The 20411-nt window shown below is 50.6% G+C and overlaps 1 protein-coding gene across 9 annotated transcripts in view; it reads right to left on the reverse strand.

The window, feature by feature from the left end:
• Window positions 1-1644: 1644 nt before the first annotated feature.
• Window positions 1645-20411, reverse strand: part of Rnf212 (ring finger protein 212) — a 33608-nt gene continuing 14841 nt past the window's right edge. For 3 of the 9 annotated variants that reach the window (XM_013506854.1, XM_013506857.1, XM_013506858.1), the window contains exons 4-12: window positions 18250-18306; window positions 16940-16998; window positions 16526-16578; window positions 16371-16422; window positions 14721-14763; window positions 11203-11266; window positions 3850-3934; window positions 2152-2316; window positions 1645-1860 (exon numbers count right to left, since the gene is read on the reverse strand). In XM_013506854.1, coding sequence (XP_013362308.1) covers window positions 1671-1860; window positions 2152-2316; window positions 3850-3934; window positions 11203-11266; window positions 14721-14763; window positions 16371-16422; window positions 16526-16578; window positions 16940-16998; window positions 18250-18306 — 768 coding nt within the window. In that variant the 3' untranslated portion in view covers window positions 1645-1670. The other 6 variants (XM_005408690.2, XM_005408692.2, XM_013506856.1 and 3 more) reach the window with 6 other exon arrangements.

Genomic DNA, 20411 nt, shown 5'->3' on the forward strand with positions numbered 1-20411 from the left:
GAAAAGTCACAGTGAAAAAACGTTGTCAAAGGCCTGCCTTCAACGTTCCTGTTGGCAGCCGTGCTGGCTATCACAGCGGGGCTGCCTGTGCTGGCAGAGGGGACGGATGCTCGGGGGGTGAGCCTGCGGCTGTCATGACCTGTGCTGCACATGACTGTAAGGATGAAAAGGCCCAGGCAGTGGGCACTGGATGGCTGGCGTATGACCACACTGTGTGGTAGACTGAGACACCACAGGCAAAGGTGCCATCTCTCCTGGCCAGGACGGGTCCTGCCCCTCTACTGCCCGTGCTGCCCCAGCCACCTAGAGTCCAGGCTGTCTCTGCACAGCTCATGTTCTGTGTCCTGCCAATAGCCAGGAGCCGGGCCTTGGCTGTATTGTTGGCTTTGTGCCGGACAGGGTTTGAACACTGCCCACACGTTACATGGAATTCTTCCTTTCCAGGGAAGCTACGGAAAGGACAGGGTATGCTAACATTTGAGACAAGCCATGAAAGCACTAACTGCACAGAACATTTCCACTCCCCCAGGCGCCTGTGTACCTGAATAGCTGACCACAGCTTGATGGAGAATAGCAAGAAACACAGAGCACCACAGCCTAAGAACACAGCACTGAGGTTTTTGTCTAGAAAGCAATGTGAAGCAGTGGAAGAACAGATCAACAACCAGTGCTGGGACCAGCCCCCTTCTAAGCAGAGGGAGGCAGAGGAGAAGGTGGCCAACGGCCTGCACCCAGTGTGAAGGGCTTCTCATGGGAGCCCCTGGGAAATGCCACAGGCACAGGCTGGCCCCCAGCAAGTCCTCCTGTACTCCATGGGGGGGCAGGCCTGGGACAGGCTGGGGGATCCAAGGTATTTGTACTGTTTATATTTCACACTTAGCCTATACTCCCATGTTGAAATAATCTTTTTTTTTTCTTTTGGTTTTTCTCCGGTACCGGGAACCGAACTCACGACCTTGCGCTTGCCAGGCAGGCGCTTTGCCGCTGAGCTAAATCCCCAGCCCCTCCCATGTTGAAATAATCATATATTCAGTATTAGGGAAAACATGTCAGAATTAGGGATAATACTTAGACATGGTGGGGAACAGGCCCAGCAGAACATGTATGTTATTATGGGATTTGTGAACAGCTAACCGGCACACAGTTCTGGAGGAGGTAAACCTGAGTGCCTTCCCAAAGGACAGCATACCTGGGGCTCCCTCGTCCTGTAGCCCAGGCAATGGAGTCTCATGGCCAAGGGGAGACGCCCTGGAGGCCAGCGTAACCCAGGCATGCTGGCACTGGCCAGTCTGCAGAGCCTGTGTCACATGGCTGCAGTGGAGCAGAAAAGCCCTTTGACAGTTTGTAGGCAAATGCAGAATAAAGGCATAGTGCTAGCCCCTACACCTCCTTCTCAGCCCTGGTGGGTGTGCCCTGTGGCTGCCCCTGGACTGTGAGCACTCCTGCAGGGAGGCCTGGCCATGGTCTTACATCCCAGGCCAGCATGGCACTGTGGGAACAGAGGCATGTGAGCAACAACACTGCACAGGAGGCAGCAGGGCAGTGTGGAACTGCAGCTTTCCTGGGGATGGAGACGCTCCCTCTGTGCATGCTGCTCATGGCCCTAGGAAGGTCTGAGTGCTGCAACAGACCACAGACAGGTGGTCAGAATGACAACCAGAATGCTTTATTCAGTTACACTGCTTAACCATCTCAGCCGGGGCCCACAGCCTCCTTCTTCCCATAAGAGCAGAGCCCCAGGGAGGAGCAGAGACAGACCCAATGGGAGGTGCAGCGCAGGGACTGCTTATCTCTCCCGCGCTGGTGTCCAGAACGGAGCAGGCCCTGCGGGAGACGCGGGTGGCAGCGAAAGGCGTTAACCTTGGAAGGATGGACAGGAGAGTGTAGATATCACGTAAGAAACGTGCTGGGATTCCTTCTTTAAATACATGTTTTCAAAATTTCAGATGTCACATGACCTTCCCATGTAGGACTGGTGCATCTGAGTCCTCATTTAAAAGTCCACAGTGAAGACAAGAATGGGCTACTACTGCACTTTTGAACAACCCTGCAAAGTCCTGTACCCCACTCCCCCCGACCGCCTGTGGCACTCATCTCCCCAGAGCTCGCTCGTGGGCACCTCCTCCAAGTCTTCCCGCCACTGGTGGGCACCTGCCTGCGCTCTGCCTCTGCAGCAGCCCCGGGATGCTGATGGGTGGCCGGGGCTCATCCTGGACGCTCCCAGGGCCCAGGGAGCCCCCTCTACCTGCTCTGCCAGGCAGCTGGGACAATGGAGCTGGTGATGGAAGCTTGTAGTGGACCTGCAGTGGTGGAACCCTGGTAATGAATTCAACAGAGTCACAGATGCAACACACATCTCTGATGATAATCACCCAGGCAGAATCAAAAGCACACTCAGTACACAGGACCAGCAAGGCCCATGCCATGCCCAGGCTGACAGCCACAGTGCAGCGAAGTCCTGGAGTCAGCAGACAGCCTGCCCTGGACAGGCCTTTCTCCGCTGAGTCCACAGCTCAGAGCCTGTGCCCCACCCCTCCTTTATGTAACTCACACACAACAAGTGCCACCCCAGCCTGCCCAGAGCACGCATATAGGGTTATGCCCACGCTGCCTGCTCCTTCTGTCTCCTGAGGCTCCTTCCTCCTCAAAACCTTGAGCAGCAACCTCCTCTTCAAGGCAATGGCACTGTGTCATCCTCCACACTCAATTCAGACACACTCAGTACCCACATGCCGCTAGTGCGTCTCTGCTGGTCCAGGCCCACTCTGCCTGCCCCGGGCCAGAGAGGGACAGACAACAGGGATGTGGCACACACCACCACAGAACTGGGCAGAAGCCTGGCAAGCACAAGGTCCTGAGTTTGATTCCTGGTACCAAAAAAAACAAAAAAACAAAAAACAAACCACACAACAGAACTCGGCAGAGAAGCCGGGCATGGTGGCCCACAACTGCTAATTCTAGCCCTGAAATGGGCTGAGGCAGGACGATTGTGAGTTTGGGTCTTGCTGGGTAACTTACCTAGACTCTATCTCAAAATTTAAAAATAAAAAAAGGACAGTGAATTAGATGGGAGTGACGACGCTGGGCAGCAGGCACTGAGGAAGGGGAAGCTGTGTCCCTGGGGAGCAAAAGCAGCTCGTCACAGTAGTCTGCCAGCAGATGGTGTGGAAAGCCATGAGCTCCAGGAGTTGGGCAGGCACAGGTGAGGCAGGACAAGCTGTAGGTCAGCAGGCAGCAGAGCTCAGAAATTGCCTGGCAGGGAAGGGGCTCGCAGGATCCACCTTCTGTACAGACCACTGGCCCTCAATGCTCAGACCAAGTGTGGGCGCCTACTCGCCCAAGAGGAGGGCACTGCCCAGTGAGTGAGCTCTGGTCTCAGGGCCTTACCCAGCTGGCCACCATTTCCTCCTCCTTTCTCCCTTTCTGCAGTGTGGAGAGGGCACTGGGGACCTCAGGCATGGCAGGCACACTCAACCCCTGAGCTCCCCTACATGGGCCAGCCCAGCTTCTGTGCATAAAGACTTACTGGACGCACCTCCACAAGGCCTGGAGGCAGAGAGGAGAGGAGACAGTGACGTCCAGAGCTTTGCAGGAAACATAACCCCAGTTTGTCCCTGTGAGGAAATCTTGTGCAGTCATTACATGGTGTTTGGGGAGGGGTTAAGAACAGGGCAAACACCTAAGGTTCAGCACAGCTTCAAAAATGCAAAACATTACGCCTGCACACAGAGCCTGACACAAAATTGGAGTGAAGCAGACTCAGCAGTCCTGGTTCTTGTGGTCAGGCCAGGAGAGTTCATCTCTGTTTCCCATCCACACACTGAAAAAAATACCCTCCGGGGACACTACCTGAGAGCCTTCGACACGCTCGTCTGGCTGGGCGTTGGGCTGGGTGTCAGGGCTGGATGCTGAGGGCCCAAGTAGGAGACACTGCCTGTGAAGGGAATGACAGTGTCAGTGAGGGTGTCACAGTCCTCCAGGAGAAGACAGACATGGCTGCTGCCCTGCGTCCTGAGGCTGACGACCCACGGAGTGGCTTCTCCCAACTCTGCAGCGGCTGGCCCCGGAAGGTAACCTAATGCCTTATGTTCTAATCTTCCCACCTCTCTACACCTTCATAACACAGAGACCATGTGAACCACTGAGACAACTCTGCAATTTGGCCAGGTGTAGTGGTACACATCAGTAATCCCAGCACTCGGGAGGCCTTGAACACATAATGAGACCCTGTCTCAAAAACCAAAAGAACAACAACAAGAAAACACAGCAGCTTGGCACCAGGGAAATGGAACTGCTGGGCTGCAATGCCTGCTCCCTGGCCCTTAGCTCAGTCAAGAGGCCACACAGCACACCCCACGACACATCCTGCACACACAGGTCACAGAAAGATGGAGAAAGGCACAGGTCTGCACGGGTCTGACCAGTTGGGTGACAAGGAAGGCAACGTGGTGACTGCCCCAAGGCCACCCTAGCAGGGGCCCCTAACCTGGCCCCCAGTGTCTGAGCACTGTGCCCAGGCAGCTGGCCCATGTTCTGGGCGTCACAGGTAACTACAACAGTTGGGTTTAACTCTGCCTCCTGGACCAAGAGAGCACAATGCCCTCTGAAGACCCTGCCAGATGGCTAGCGGACCTGGAGGCAGAGCTGTGTAGCAGGCTGTGTCCACCCTGTCTTCACCCTGTTTCCCTGTGGTCAGACACTGGAGCCTTGCTGGCCTGAAAGCATTGCCTTCCCAGGAAACCCCTTGGGACTTGGGTCCAGCTTGCCTGTGCATTCGCCTGACATAAGACCCAGCAAGCCAGGCTCTGGTCCTGACCACCCAGGTCAGCCACACCCTAGAGCCCGCAAAGCAATCAAGTTGCCAGTGCCAGTGGCCACCTGGAACAGCCTCCTTGCCCAGACACTCCAGGCAACCACAGGAAGGCTCTGCTTGCCTCCTGACAGCAAGCTGCCCCAGTGGCTTCTGTGGCACCTGGCCTCCTGCCCTGGAGTTGTGGTGAAACCTCTTCTTTTGAGGTGCCCTCACCATTTTGATTAAACAATGCTGGTGTGTTTCAATGCACAGAGCCATGAACAGTCATGATGGCAGGTGCCCCTGCTCAGAGTAAAGTACCCAGTGTGGAGACCACAGATGGCTCTTTACCTCGCTCATGCTGCCCTGTGGCAAAACTGTCATCAGCAGAGGCACTGGTTGTACTGAGGCCAAAGTGTGGCCCACAGCCTGCTGTATCCCACAGGAAGTACCCTCAGTCTGATGGCACTTGGAAGGACAGTGGGTACTGCAGGGGCCAGGGCACCAGGGAGAGCAGTGTCTTTGGGATCAGTGGAACATAGGTGGATCAGGGTGATACTCTGCCCAGGACACCTTCAGGAAAGTGACATTATGAAAGGAATTTCAGAAAGATTTCTCCTGCAGAAGAGGAGGAGGAGAAAAAGGTGGAGGAATCCCTCACTTCAAATGAGATTAGAGAGATGTGTAAAATATGGGAAACAGTACGAAATTTTATAGAAAAGCAACACCTGAATAAGGCTGTGGCAGTGCAAGTGATGAATCTGTTTAACAATCATGCAATGTCACACTTCCACAAAGTCCTCAAATGGAGGCAAAAGCAACTGTCATTGGACAGATTCCTTGTTGAAGTTGTAGGAAAGAAAAAGATTCCTTTGAGCCAACCAATCGATAGCAGTGATTCCATTAATGATAGTGAAAGTTGTCCTACACAATAGCCCTCCTTTCTCTTGTCTCCCTCATACCAGCCATGAAGGTTTTCAAAGAGAAGAGCAGGTTAATTTTTCTTTATATTTTGTATTTTAAAATTATTTTGTATTACAGTATTGTACTCATTTTTATATGAATAGTTTTGGGTTATGGAATGAATCATCTGAGTTTCCATTATTTCTCATGTAGAAATTCACTGTGATATACAAGTGCTTTGGATTACAAGCATGTTTCCCAAATGAATTATGCTCGCAAACCAAGGCTTTACTGTACTTAGATATAAATTTATCAATAAAGTAAAAGACCTGCACACTGAAAACTACAAAAGATTCTTGAGAGAAACTAAAGATACAGTGAGTGAAGAGAGAGATTCAGCATACACATGAAGGATTCCAAACTGTAAAGATGGTCATTCTTCCCAAACTGGTCCACAAACTCAGAGTCATTCCTATCAAACTCCCAGCAAGCTTTGTAGGATCTGACAAAAGGATTTTAAAAATTATATGGAAATGTATTAAATAGACTATGTGCATAAATATGGAAAAATCATATGGACTTAACACAGGCAAATTTTATAATTAAGAACAAAGTTAATAGGGTTTATACCACCTGATTTCAAAATATATTGTAAAATAAAAAAATTGTGACAGTACGGTATTTATGAAAAAACAGGAAACCCTTCAGTTATGACCAACTAATTCCAATGTCAGATTGTTAACATACAGAAATAAAGCTAATTTCTGTATATTGTTGTTGTGGCCTTGCCACCTTGCTACTTGTGGTATTCATGTAGATTTCTTCATGATGTTCTACATAGATCATATCATCACCAATAAAGATAGTGACATTTTAAAACTCATATGCCTTTCTTTTTTCTTTTCACTGCTTTGTTTTGTTTTGTTTGTGAGACCCAGTTTCATCACACACCTTAAACTCATGACCCCCCTGCCTCAGTCGCCTGAGGAGGTGAGATCACAGGCCTGTGATCATGCCCAGCTTTTATGTCTTTGATTTCTTTTTCTTGCCTCATTGCACTAGCTAGAACCTCACTACAATTCATACAGATGTGGCAGAAGTAGACATCTGTCCTTTGTTCCTGACATTAGAGGAAAAAATATCCTGCCTTTGAACACTGCTGGATATGCTGGTGCACACCTCTAATCCCAGCTATTCCAGAGACTGAGGTAGGAGGATTCCAAGTTCAAGACCAGCCTGGACAACTTTGACCCTATTTCAAAATAAAATTTAAAAAGGGGTGGAGATATAGCTCAGTGGTAGGCCATGTGCCTAGCATGCATAAGGCCATGGTTTAATTTCCAGTACTGCAAAAACAAGCAAAAAACTTCCAACATTATGATGTTGGCCTATAGGTTTTCTAAAGATACCCTCTATCAAGTTGAGGGAATTCTCATCCACTTCATTTTTGTTGACACTTTCTACCATGAACAATTGTAGAGTTTGGCAATTCTTTCATTATTGAAAAGATTTTAAGATTTTTTTGTCCTTTATTCTAACACAGTTTATGATGTTAACTGACCTTCTGATGCCAGATTAACACGAATTCCTTAGATGAACCCCACCTGGGAATGGCATAAAACACCTTTCTATGTTATTAGATTTGGTTGTCAAATGCATTTTTATGTTTTTACTTCTTTTGGTACCAGGAATCAAACTCAGGACCTTGTGCTTGCCAGGCAGGCACTTGTACCACTGAGCTAAACCCCCGGCCCTCAAATGTATTTTTAAAGAATCCTGCATTTATACTCATGAAGAGTACTCGTGCAGGTTTTCTTCAGCTTTGTCACAGGGTTATTCCTGACCCCATAAAAGGAACTGACAAATGTCTGATCTATTTTCCAAGTTCATTTGGACTGGGATTGGTTTTTCCTTAAATATTTGAAAGAACTGACCCATGAAATCATTGGGAAATTGGCTTTTTTTTCCCCTGAAAAATTACCAATGTAACTTCACTTGATAGGTGTTTAGATTTATTATTTCTTCTTGAGTCAATTTTGATAATTTCATCAAAGAACCAACCTTAGGTTCCATTAATCATCTCTACTGGTTCTATTTGCTTGGTAGCTTAAGCTTACTGAGTTCAGACTGTCCTTTCTATTCTATTTTTTTTACCTTACTCTATTTAAATATTTTTATTAGTACTTTTGCATTTACATGATTACATTCTTCATGGGGGTTGGTGCATGTACTTAACATGTCTTAATTCTTTTTATGGCTCCTTCCTCTACCCTCCCTCCATTTTTTGGTCCCCTTACCATTTTCAAAAGAGCGTTTAATACTATAAACATGGCTTTGCTTGCAGCACATAAACTTGACATGTATTTTCATTCAGTTCAACTTATTTTCTGAAGTCTCTTGATTTTTTTCTTTGACTCATGGATTAGTTTGCATTGTGATATTTGTTTTATTCTCAGACTTTTTTCTGTTGTTCATTTCCAATTTAATCTCATTGTGGTCAGGGAATACACTTTATATGATCTTAATCCTTTTTGATGTGCTGGGAGTTTTTTAGGTCCTAATATCCAGTCTGTTCTAAAGAATATCTCATGTGCACCCGAAGAGAGTGTTATTCTGCTCTTGTTGGGTGTTGTCTCTATTTATCACGTAAGTAAATGTGGTCAAGAGTACTGGTCAAGTCTCCTATTTTCTTAGTAATTATCTGTCTAGTTGTTCCATACTCAAATCCTGATTGCTGAATTAACTATTTTTTAATTTCATCAGTTGTTGCGTTTATTTTGGGGCTCTCTTCTTTGTATATAAGCAAACACTTATATTGGTATATAAGCAAACACTTGCTTATATACCTCTAATACACTGATCCTTTTGCTATCATGAAATGTCTGTCTCTAGCAGTAAGTTTTATCTTGAAACCTTTTGAGCCTGACACGAATGACAGCCGCTCCAGCACTCTGACTGCCATTTGCTTCATGTGTCTGTTTCATGAATTTCCTTCGACCTGTTCTGCCTTTGGGAAAGCGTTACTTCCTACAGACAGCACCCTGCTGGATCTTTCTTTTATACCAGTTTGACAATCGATGCTTGTTAACTGTAGCCTTTAATTTATTCTATTAAGTGCTATTATCGATATAGCTAGACTTGTGTCTGCCACTTTGTTGTTTTATGTACATCTCAAATATTTTTGTTCCCACTTCCTTTTACAACTTTTTTTTCTGTTCTATTAATCTCTTTAAAAAACAGCATGGAAATCTCAAAACAAAACTGCTTTTTTCCTTTTAATCTGTACATTTTCTGCTTTGTATCTCTGAGGCCCTGGCAAGGATGCAGAGCTCCAAGAGCCACTCCAAGCTATAAGAATGCAAGATGGCGCAGCACTATGTCAGACAGTGTGGCAGTTTCTTCCCAAACCAAACCTGCTCTCCCCACAGTGTCCAGCAGTAACTGTGCTCCTTGATATTCACCCACAGGACTTGAAGGTTGTGGCCACATGCAATCCGCAGTGGATATCTACAGCAGTTTTTATTTCATAATTGCTGAAAGTTGGAAGCCACCAAAGATGCCCTTCAGCAGGTGAATGAACGAAGTATGGTGCACCCAGATGATGAAATATTAGTGTCCAACACCAGAAAGAAATGAGCTAAAAGCCATGAAAAGATGTGGAGAAACCATAAATGTGTGCTGCTATGGGGAAAAGCCCATTGAAGAGGCTTGTGTTTGCATGTGTGCAGCAGGGAGACCTTCTGGAAAAGGCAACTCTGGAGACAGCAGAAAGGCCAGTGTTTCTGGGGGAAGAGGGACGAGGGGTGGAGCACAGAGGGCTCTCAGGGCAGTGAACATCTTCCATGATGCTGTGGTGGCTCATAACACGCATGGTGTCAGCGGGCACAAATATAGTGGCAGACTTGGGGATAATGTGGTACGGACACAGCTTCATCTGCTGCAGCAAAGCTCCACCCTGTGGGAGGCCTGCTGATGGGAGGCTATAACACTGGGGGCAGGAGGTATGTGGGAAAGCTTTGTACTTTCACCTCAGTTTTGCTGTGAATGCAAAAGTGCTGTAAAAAATGAAGTCTATAAAAACCAATCAGGAGAGATGATTTAGTTATGCAAATAAAACCTACCTAAGCACAAAAAACCCTTGAAATAAGACGGACAGTAACAGTAGGTTTGAGTACACAAAAACATTAAGTTTCTTATTGTTTTTTTTTTTTCTGGGGTACTGGGGAGTGAACCTAGGGCCTTTGTACTGAGCTACATCTCCAGTCCTTTTTTATCTTAGAGACAGGGCCTTGCTAAGTCACTTAGTTGTCCAGACTGGTCTCAAATTTATGATCCTTATGCTTTAGCCTCCTAGAGTGGGATTCCAGGCATGTGCCATTACACCTGGCTAAAAATCTTGAATTTCTATTAAAATTTTTTTTTTTTAGTGTTTTGAGACTGGGTCTTGCTATGTAGTTCAGGCTGGTCTTGAATTGCCTATGTATCCCAGGCTGGCCTTGGACTCTGGCAATCCTCCTGGTTCAGTTCTTTGAGGGCTGAGATTATAAGTGTGCACCACAACGCCTGACTAAAAATGTTAAATTTCTAAAAATCAAATACAGAATAACAAAGCAAACTGGATAAAAGGTCAATATCTTTCATATTAAGGATGTCATATATACAAAGAACAAATATAGGTAAGTCAGAGAAAGAGTAAGAAAAGAATAGAACTAAAACACTCAGGATCATCAGCAGTCACAGGTATGAAAACCAAAATGTTTACCTTCCAAGCTGACAAAGTCATAGACAGAGTGGACACTGCTGAGGGGTTGAGCCAGTGCAAGCCAAGGCTCCTGCACAGCTTCCCAGCACACACTGAACCTCCAGGGAGAGTCTGGCGGAGACATCTGTGGACAGCTCCAGGGGGGTGACCTGGGCATGGCCAGTCCCTGGGAGCCTGGGAGGGACTAGAGAGTCCCCATGAAGTGGTCCCATGGGAACCCGGTGTAGGGGAGGAAACCTGCGCAGGCTGCCAGGGACACAGGGCAGGCAGAGGACCCTGCTCAGAGCTCTGCCACTTCAGCAAGCTCTTTGTGATAATGCCACAGGCCCTGGAGTTGGGCTCCCTGTTATGAGGGTTTCCACTTCAGAGTATGTGTCGGGGGGAACAGGAGGTCTCGTGCTCCTGAGGACGATGGGTATAGTGGAGAGCTTGGGGAGAGGAACCAGAAATGGGGGGCTGAGGACAGAGGCAGTGGGGAGCCCCACGGGAGGGATCACCAAGCCTGGGCCTGCTGGGAAAGGGGTTACTGACTCAACTGGAATACCAGCAGGCAAACCCAGCCACACAACTTTGGATTAAAACTACAAGAGCTCCTGTCTCCCATGAGTTTTGTCCTGCATAGCCTGGTGTTAGGGGCAGTTCAGCCTTCCTGGGTGAGTTCTGACAGCTCTGATTATCTCAGCTTTGAAAGAACACATGCACACCCCTGCAGGGACCTGGGTGAGGTTACAGGAACACTACTTACCCATCCGTCCATCCTGAGGTGGACTAATCACAGAGATTCTCACAGGGCCCACTGTGACCTCAGGCTAAGCACATAAGAGAAAACAGCTGGTGAGATTTTCACTCTGTCCCTTGTTGGGTCAGAATCCCCTGTTCACTAAGCACCCATTCTGTGAGCTCCTCTGCCTTAGGCCTCTTCACCCCAGCAGCCTCCTATCTAACCTGGCTCCACATGGACACAAGCCCCCTGGCCCACGTGGGGCGGGATTCCCAATTCCTCCCATTACACCAGGTCCTGAGACAGAGAATGGATGTAGGGACCACCAAGTGTTTTAAGGATTTTAGGAGAGGAAGGAAACATACCAGCCTGACTCCTCCTGGTGGAGCAGACTGTGCTGGTCCCCCGCACCCTCTTCTCCTGACCCAACACTGTGAGGCAAGGTTGTCACTGTCCCTGCGAACTGACCACGGCTGTGAGACCCCATCCTGCGTGAACTGTGGTGTCTGACAGTCGCAGTCTCTGCTGGTCACTCATTAGCCCCTGCCCACAGCTGGACTCTTGGCCTGGCCTCTCACCTTCCATCAGGCCTAGCCCTGCTATCACCACATCTGCCTGCCAAGTCCTTGGTTCTACCTTCCCTGGTTGCCAGACTCTGGACCTGTAGGCACTTCCACCCTGGGACTCTGTGTCTGTTAGGAGCTGCTTAAGCTGGAAAATAATTACGCGTGCCGGATGAAGCCAGCCTGAGAACAGGGGAGCTCCTCAGAGTACACAAGCCCCTGGGAGTAAACAAGCCTTTGTAACTTGTTAACTGGTTGCTACCCAGCAAGACAAAAGGTTAACCAACCTCTCAAGGGTATAAATAAATGCTCTACTGTTTTGGGGCAGTACTCTTGCTCATCAGGCAAGAGGTTACTCCCCCTGGCCTCAGCTATGGTATCTTTTCTTTATTTTCTAAATCCTCTCGCTGTTTTCTCCCAGGGACCACTGAGAGACTACCGAGTCCCACATGTGTCCTTGCAGGCTCAGTGTGGCCCTGGATGCTGCCCGGCTGGTCCTGCACACTGACTGTGAAGGGACCGGCCTACACCAGAGCGCCAGCCCAGGCAGCTGATGCAGATACAGCTGGGAAGAGAAGGGTTCCTTCCTGTACCAGAGGCTCTGTGGCACCTGAGGACACACAGGATGCCCCTGCTTGGGTGGGTCTGGGTGATCCTCCCACTTGTCAGAAGTGAGTGTATTCCAGGGACTCTGGGTCTTTCCCAGGGTCTGTAGTGCCTTTAACACAGCTCTCCTGGAGAAGCCCGCCACCCCCTCCTCCACTCAGAGCTGACCTCTCTGCAGCCCCTATCTGTGGCTGCCTCCCAAGCCCGAGGGTCAGAAGTCTGAGTCTGTAGTGTGCCCTGGTGTCTCCAATAGGTCTGGGACTGGATGGTGACCCATGTGAAGTCCACAGTTCACCGCCCAGTGGTCCCTTCAGCTGCTCCACAGCCATAGCCAGGTGGGCACAGTCCCCATGAAAATCAACCCTCCAGCAGATTACGGAAGTTCACAGAAAAGAGCTGGGATGGGGGTGAGGTAAGCACCTTTTCTTGCGCTCAGAAAGGCTCATGTTTGTGGTTCGGTGCTTGAGCCCCATCTGGGGGAGAACCTGGTAATAGCTGTAGCATCAGTTCGAAGAGGCTGACAGGCCACACAGAGGTAGTACGGTGAGGGGCTGTGGGGCTCACTGTGGCAGAGGCCAACGCAGGTACTTGGGGAGGGGCCATTTAGTTCTGGCCCTCATCTCTAGTCTGGGCTTCTAGAATCCAATGTTCCACTCCTGTGCTGCTGCGGGAGCTGCCACCTTGATCTGGGACACTGGCAGCCACACTTGGCTGTGCCTAGGTTTCTGTGATCACTCTGCTCTGCTGGTCAGGCAGGGGCCACAGTGGCAGAGGCCAGGGTGGGACCTCGAGGGCAAGGAGGCTCTCAGGGGAAGCTGGTATCGCCAGGAAGCACAGTGCTACTCAGCCCTTTGACAGTGCCGACCTCCAGGGGGAGGCACAGCAGCTTTTCCAAATCCTCTCTTCTCACAGGCATCTCCCACATGTCTCCACAACAAGGGGGAAACCTGTGCAGGCTGCTGGTGACACAGGACAGGCCGAAGACACTGCTCACAGCTCTGCCCCTTCAGTAAGCTCTGCGGGATAAGGCCATAGGCCCTGGAGTTGGGCTACCTGTTATGATGGTTCCCACTTCAGAGTAGAGGGGAACAAGAGGTCTTGTGCTGTTTGCTATAGGATGGGTACAGGGAGGAGCTCATGGAGAGGAAGCAGGGCTGGGGGGCTGAGGACAGGGGCAGAGGGAGCCCCAAGGGAGGCCACACTCCACCAGACACCTGCTGGGCTGGAGCCAGGACAGCAGGTGGGCTCAGCTCATGGGACAGTCAACACACTATCTTCTCCCCTCTAGCCCTGGCTTGCTCATTGGAGGCTTCCTGCCAGGAACATATGCTCTGGAAAGGCCCACAACATTTTGCTATCAGCAGTAAGGCATGAAAGCCCTTGCAATGGGCCCAGTAAGGCATGAAAGCCCTTGCAAAGGGCTCCTGCCTCCCTGACCAGCGTGTGCACTGACTCGCCTCCACCAGTGTTCACGTGTATTGGTTCCTCTTCCTATGACTAAAGTTTGCTTCATGTCTGAGTCATGGCTTCTCCTTACAGAAAACATCCATCTGCTCTGGTCTCCTGCACAGTCACAGCCTCCGTGAAGAAGTCACTTGCCAGCAGCCCCAGAGGCGTGGGATGTCCACATGCAGAGAGCAGGTGTGCACACTGCTCTCTGTGGCCAGTTGGTGGGACCCCAGCTCTGGGTGGCACTCCAAGGGGTCTCCCTGCATCTCTCTCAAGCTGGGTTCTGTCCATTATGGGGAGGGCACTCCCGGCAGCACAGGTGTTACATAGCAGATTTACATAGCACATTTAGAGATTTAGAATAGTGCTTGCTGATCACAGCACCAGGAAGGCTCTTAAAGAAACAACCTGGGTAATGATCGCACTGTCAAGAGTGCCCGCCCTGCCCAGGCACCTCACACTCTGCCATCTCTGCCCCATCCTGGAGCTACCTGGTGTCTGTCCTGCCCAGGTGCACACCGGACACCCAGTTCCACCTGGACTGGGCAGGTAACCGGGCCATCTGGAGCCTCCTGGGCTTTGGCCTTGTGTACTCTAATCTGTAGCTGTGTCCTTTTCAGTCCTCACATGTCTGATCCTCTTCTTTTCCTAGGCTGACAGGGTTTCTGTTATCTCTGGCCCGGGCTTCTGCAGCATGGGGCCAAGCCACCCTCGCCATGGCCATGGGCCTGGCTGTTCAGGCAGAACAACACAGTGTTCTTGAGGGTACTCTGGGGCTGAGTTCAGAACCCATGTGTGCACAGAGGCACTGCTAGAGGTCAGTCTGCTATTAAGAGACCAGGTCAGTTTATGAGCACTGAGGACAGCTAAGCAGTTGACATGTGATACAGGGGCATAGCACGGTGGCAGCACAGAGGTACTTACCTTCCTTACTGGAGGAGTAAGGTCAACCTCCATCAACTCCACCCTGTCAAACAGTGAAATGGGTTAATTTAGCTGATGACTTAACTGTAATTAAAAACATCAGTTCAGCACACTGCACATAGCAAGACCATGTGTGAGTGTCCGACATGTGCTGTCAGGGTGTGGCTGTTACAACAGTCACTTCCTCCAAACTATTGGTCCCTCTGCATAGTCAAACCACCCTGCAAGGCGCAGTACCTGGTGGCTCTGTTTCGGTCCTTCTGTGCCATCCCATCCCATCAAGCTCCCTCCTGGACCCATGGCACCAGACCCCTACTGCAGAGCATCACTTGCTTTCATTAACAAGGACTGCCTGCCCCACATCATGCTGCTAGTGCTGGGCCCATGTTGGTCCTTTGTTCGTCCAAAGGTGGACAGGGAAACACCTGTGGACTTATTTTCTCCCAGTCCTCCTCAGCCCAGAGGTGACCTCAGAGCAGAGACCCCACTCTTCCAACAGCTCCAGTAGTGTCCCAGCGATAGCTCTGACAACCCAGCTTATGTGTTGGAAATTCTTATGTTTTTGGTCTTTTTGAGATAGGGTCTCGCTATGCAGTTCAGGCTGGCCTTCAACTCACTTTGTAGCCCAGGCTGGTCTCGAACTCACCATGATCCTCCTGCCTCAGCCTCCCGAGTGCTGCGATTACAAGCATGCACCACCACATCGGCCTAACTCACTTTATGTGGCTGCCCATCCACGTGGAATATAAGCCAGACTACTCCCCTGCAGTGTTCAGCTCTACCTCCCCAGCTCGTCAGCATGTTCATCCAGACCTCTGCCCCATACCCGCTTCCTGCAGGACAGCTAGACATAAGCTTACCTGATGGCCCCACTGACCTACAACCTGTGCAGTCATGACACAGTCACTTTGTCTTGGTCATGACCCAGGGAACCGGTGTCTGCTGGCTCTAGCCCAAAGTGAGAAGTCTCTTGGGAAGATCTAGAGGAGTAGCACCTTGGACCCATGAAACGCGCTGACCTTTGGGCACCATCATTTGTCTGCCTTTAAGCTCAAGGATGGAGGGCTGCCCTTCTCACTGAGATCTGGGAACCTCTATGAATTGGTCCCTTAGTGTCATGGCATCATGGCCTTGTTCCTTACCCCAAAAAGGTTCTACCCCGGATAGAGGGAGGCAAAGTTAGGCCACCTGAGCATATGCCAGTTTAAATGAGGTTTCTAACTGAGGGACCATGGATCACAGGTCCAACAGCGAGGCATGGGGCATCTGTGGCAGGCACCCATGGCTGTCCATGAGCAGCCCCTCCATATCCAAGCAGGGCAGGACTGCTAGCCACTCTAGCTCCACAACCCCAGTGAAGTTGGGGTTGTCAGAACACCAGGTCACATAATTATCCCCACACCAGCTGCTGTGGCTGCAAGGAGAGTGCTCTGGCCAGCCAGGATCACAGTGTATCCAGGGACTTGGGCCTTACACAAGAGCTAAGAAGAAGAGCACTGAAGGGAGCCAGAAGTTCAGCAAACTATCCAGGCCCTAGGTCAGTGGGATATTGAGGGGTGGCAGGTTGGGAAGCAAAACATGGAAATGTCCACAGGACTTGTGGCCCCACAACTTGCCCGAAGTTTCACACCATCCCAGCAGCGCACACACCTGTCAGGGGCAGATGCGTCAGGTGGCAGCCATACATGCCCATCTGCCTTTGCTGCAGGAGTGAGGATAACACATCTTCACATTAGTGCACGGGTACTGTGACTCAGCAGCATGCACCTCTGTACTCTTCCCCTTTCCAGCTTTATTTTACTCACTTGCAACTGAACTCTTTATGGTGTGGAAAGCTGTTTGTTGTGACGATTTTATACTAAACGGAGGTATAAAGACAACGAATTAAATGACAAAAATGCACTTCACTCAAACGTCTCATCCCACTACTTCATCCCAACTGGAAGTAGAAGAGGTCTTTGAACAGCCAACTGTTCCAAACTGTGCCAGTGGGCATACAGACAGCATGCTCTAGAGGAGTCTAAAGGGCGCCATGTCCACTGGTCCCACTGCCCCCAACCAGAGAGTAAAGTCAAGGCTTGCTGCTTGCACAAACCCTCTCCTTGTTTTCCCTTCTGCAATCCTTTGCTCTGGAGGTGTCAAGCACCTGGAAGAGCCCCTTCCTGTGCTCCCTGGGTTATAACAGGCATCCTAGCAGCAGGGGCAGCCAAGGACCTTACCTCTGTAGCCGTTCCAGTTGCAGCACTGACTTCCTGAGCGACTCTTCCAGCTGTGAGATCTAAACACATGAAACGACTTCTGTCACCAGATGGACTGTGCAGAGTGACAGTTTACAACTCGGCTCCTCAGGTCCTCAGCCAGTGTGGCCCCGAAGGCCATCTGTGCAGAGCTGAGTCAGGCCCTGTGGACATAGCTCAATGCTCCTGCATAGCCCAGCCCAGCATGGAGCTGATGCAAGGGCAAGAGCCAAACACTCCGTCCTGCCAGGTGCTGCTCGGGGATACTAGCCTCGAACCAGACACCTGACTGTATATAGGTGCTCTAAGCACAGTCCGTGACACAGCGGGGCCTGGGACTGTACCTGGACCTGCAAGTCCTTGAGGCTGTAACTTAATTCTCCATCCTGTGGTGGTGTTTGTCAGGTGGTGTCAGTGCTGCCTGTCCTCTAGTTTTGCTGGGGGTAGAGGATGTTAACACAGCAGAGGGCTTAGCCAAAGCTAGGCACAAGGCAAGCATCCTCTGGCCCAGTTCTGGGGCACTGCTGGGGTGTGGTGTGGAATTCTGCTCGAGGCTGGAGGGTCTGTGCACAGAACCTGAGCACCCGAACCTTCCTTCAGCTATGCACAGAGAAGTAACAGCAGGCTGGGCAGTGGCCTCTGGACCTGAGGAAGGGGCTTCAGAGCCCTGTGCCTTTATTTTTTTCTGGTACCAGAAATCAAACTCAGGACTTTGCACTTACCAGGCATGTGATGTGCCACTGAGATGTAACCCCGGCTAGAGCTAAGTGACTTTAAAGCCAGGGTCCTTACTTCATTTACTCCAGAAACATCAGAATTTTAAAAACGGGACTTTCATTTTAAAAATCCAAGATGTTCAGGCACAGTAGCACATGCTTGTCGTCCTAGCTTCTTGGGACACTGAGGCCCAATTCAGAGTCTGAAGTCTGCCTGAATGAGACTGTCTCTTAAGTAAAATTTCGGAAAAGGGCTGGGGTGTTGCTTGGGGGTACACACTTGCCTAACATCCATGGGGCTCTGGGTGGTTCCATGCTCAGTGCCACAAAAACAAAAACCGTAGATGGCTGAGCATAGAAGCCTCTGTGGTTTACCGTGAAGTAGCCCAGGAGGCTCTGCAGGACTGAGACAGGTGTCAGGCAAAGGGGAGACCGTGACAACACTGCACACTGGAAAGCAGTGCCAAGAAAAGCAGTCTCACACCAGGGCCCCTTAAAGAGTGTGGTGTCAGATAACAGTCTGGCCTTTAGGTCAGAGGACAAATGGCCCAGGAGGCAATGGACTGTTCTTCTTACCTTTTCTCGATAGAAGGCAAGCAGCCTCCTCCTGTGCTTGTCTTGGAACTCTGAAATCTGAGAGAGTGACACACGTCAGCAGGGGGCGAAGGGTGGGAGAGGGCGGCTGCCCATGGTCTCCTCCCATGGAGACATCTGAGTGCTCCTGGGTGAGGGCTGCTGGTGCCAGGACTGCCCAATGTGGACACTTGGCCCTGAGGATCCTGGAGTGAGGAACATGCATCTGACATGGAGGCCAATGAGCTCGGGGCCCTCCCGATACCATGGCTGCTTGCTGTCCCATAGCCTTTCCTGTCCAAGTACCTCAGTGGCACATGACATGTGGTCCCAGTGGGATGACAGTGTGCTGTCCTCTGATGAAAGTGACTGGCCTGAGGTAGCTTCCTGATCAACCAGCACTAAGTAGAGAACCATGGCCTGGGCTAGTGGGCAAGAGCTGAAGCAGGAGGAGGCCCAGCCAGACTGCCTGTGGCCTGTCTGCACTCCCAAAGCCAGCTACCATGAAACCTGCCTCATCCCTGCCTTCCTCATAGAAGCCCAGAGTGCATGTCAGCTGCACGCACGGCTAGAGTTGGGCTCCTCACAGCTCTGAAGGCAGTGGTCTTGACTCGGAGAAGACAGCTGTCTCTGGTGAGTGAAGGCCCAGATGACGGCACACACCCACTGCAAACACCAGACTGTCTTATGTCACCTAACTTGCCACCACTCAGACACGGCTCACGAAGAGCCAACTGTGGGTAAAGTGTGTTTAATGCTACTTCTTGTAAGCCTGGAAGTCTGCCACATCACATACAGAGGGGAGCAGTGCACTGCGTGGTACAGGAGACAATCTAGCTGTGGACAGGGACAAGCATACAGGCTGGGCCTGCAGTCCCGTCGTCTCCACAGAGATACCAGCTCTGGATCACTGGGTGACATCTTCCTCAGAGTGGCTGGGTCTCAGGCTCAGGAAAGCCACCAGCTAGGGAAAAGGTGAGCACAGCATAGGTTCTGTCCATACAGACCACAAAGAGTGGTGGAGGCCTGCAGGTGACACAGGTCACATCCCCTCATGCTTCCCCACTGCAATGTGAGGAGGCTGAGCCCCCCTGACCCTGCCACAGGCTCCAAGGAGGGGTGGGTGCCAGTTCCTGCACCGGGCTCTAGGGGAGCCTACCCGTATCACATCTGGACGGGCAGAGCTCTGTGACCTTAGAGGCTCCTGGTCCCCTTCCCTTCCTGCTTCAGGTTCCTGTGGTCAGGTTGGAACAGGAGAAACACTATCAGATGGACAGCCATGATGACTCAATGGCTGCCTGTCTCCTGTCCCACACTGTGCAGGGTAGGGCCTTGGAGCACTAAATTAACCCATACCCTCAAAGGCACGGTACCTGGGGACCACTGGAGGACTGACACTTCACAATGGATGTCCACACCAGTTAGGTGTATGGGCCTGGCAGTGGGCACCAGGGTGCAGGGGAATGGTTCTCTTCCTCTAGCAGGATGGCTTTCAGATAAGGACCCCGGTGGGGATGGAACAGAGCAGGTCTTGGCCAGGGCAGGTGCGACAGCAGCAAGGTCAGGGCTGTGCGCAAGGTGTCCCTAGAACTCAAGAGCTCAGAGGTGAGATGAACTCAGGGGGGACTGAGTTATAGAGGGAAGCCTGGTGAAATGTGGATCCAGGGTGTTTCTTGTGAGCATGGGGATAGGGGCAGCCCGGACATCATATGTTCAATTCTGTCTTAGTTACTTTTCTTGTTGCTGAGAAAAAATACCCAATACCCAGTGTTAAAGGAGGAAAGGTTAATGTAGCTCACAGTTTGTACAGCCAAGGCAGGGTGGCATATGGCAGAGAGACAACAGTTCATGGTGGCAGGTGATAGCAAAAGCAGTTTGAGGGGGGTAGGGAGAGAAGGACAGAAAAGAGAAAGAGAGAAAGAGAACGAGAGGGAGGGGGAGGGGGCAGGAGAAAGAGAGAGGAGCCCTCTTTTTGCCCCTTTTATCTTATCCATACTGCTGGGATTAGGGTGGTGCCAATCCAATAAGTGGACTGACCCAGCAATCACCCACCCTTAATCCCAGCACCCTGAATCCCAGCATTGCACTATGAATCAATCACATGCTCTAGATTCAACCATCTCTGAAAAAAACCCTATGACTGCATGAGGCTTGTGCGGGGGGGG

This window comes from Chinchilla lanigera, unplaced genomic scaffold, assembly GCF_000276665.1.
Source record: "Chinchilla lanigera isolate Chin_1 unplaced genomic scaffold, ChiLan1.0 scaffold00113, whole genome shotgun sequence".
Taxonomy (NCBI): domain Eukaryota; kingdom Metazoa; phylum Chordata; class Mammalia; order Rodentia; family Chinchillidae; genus Chinchilla; species Chinchilla lanigera.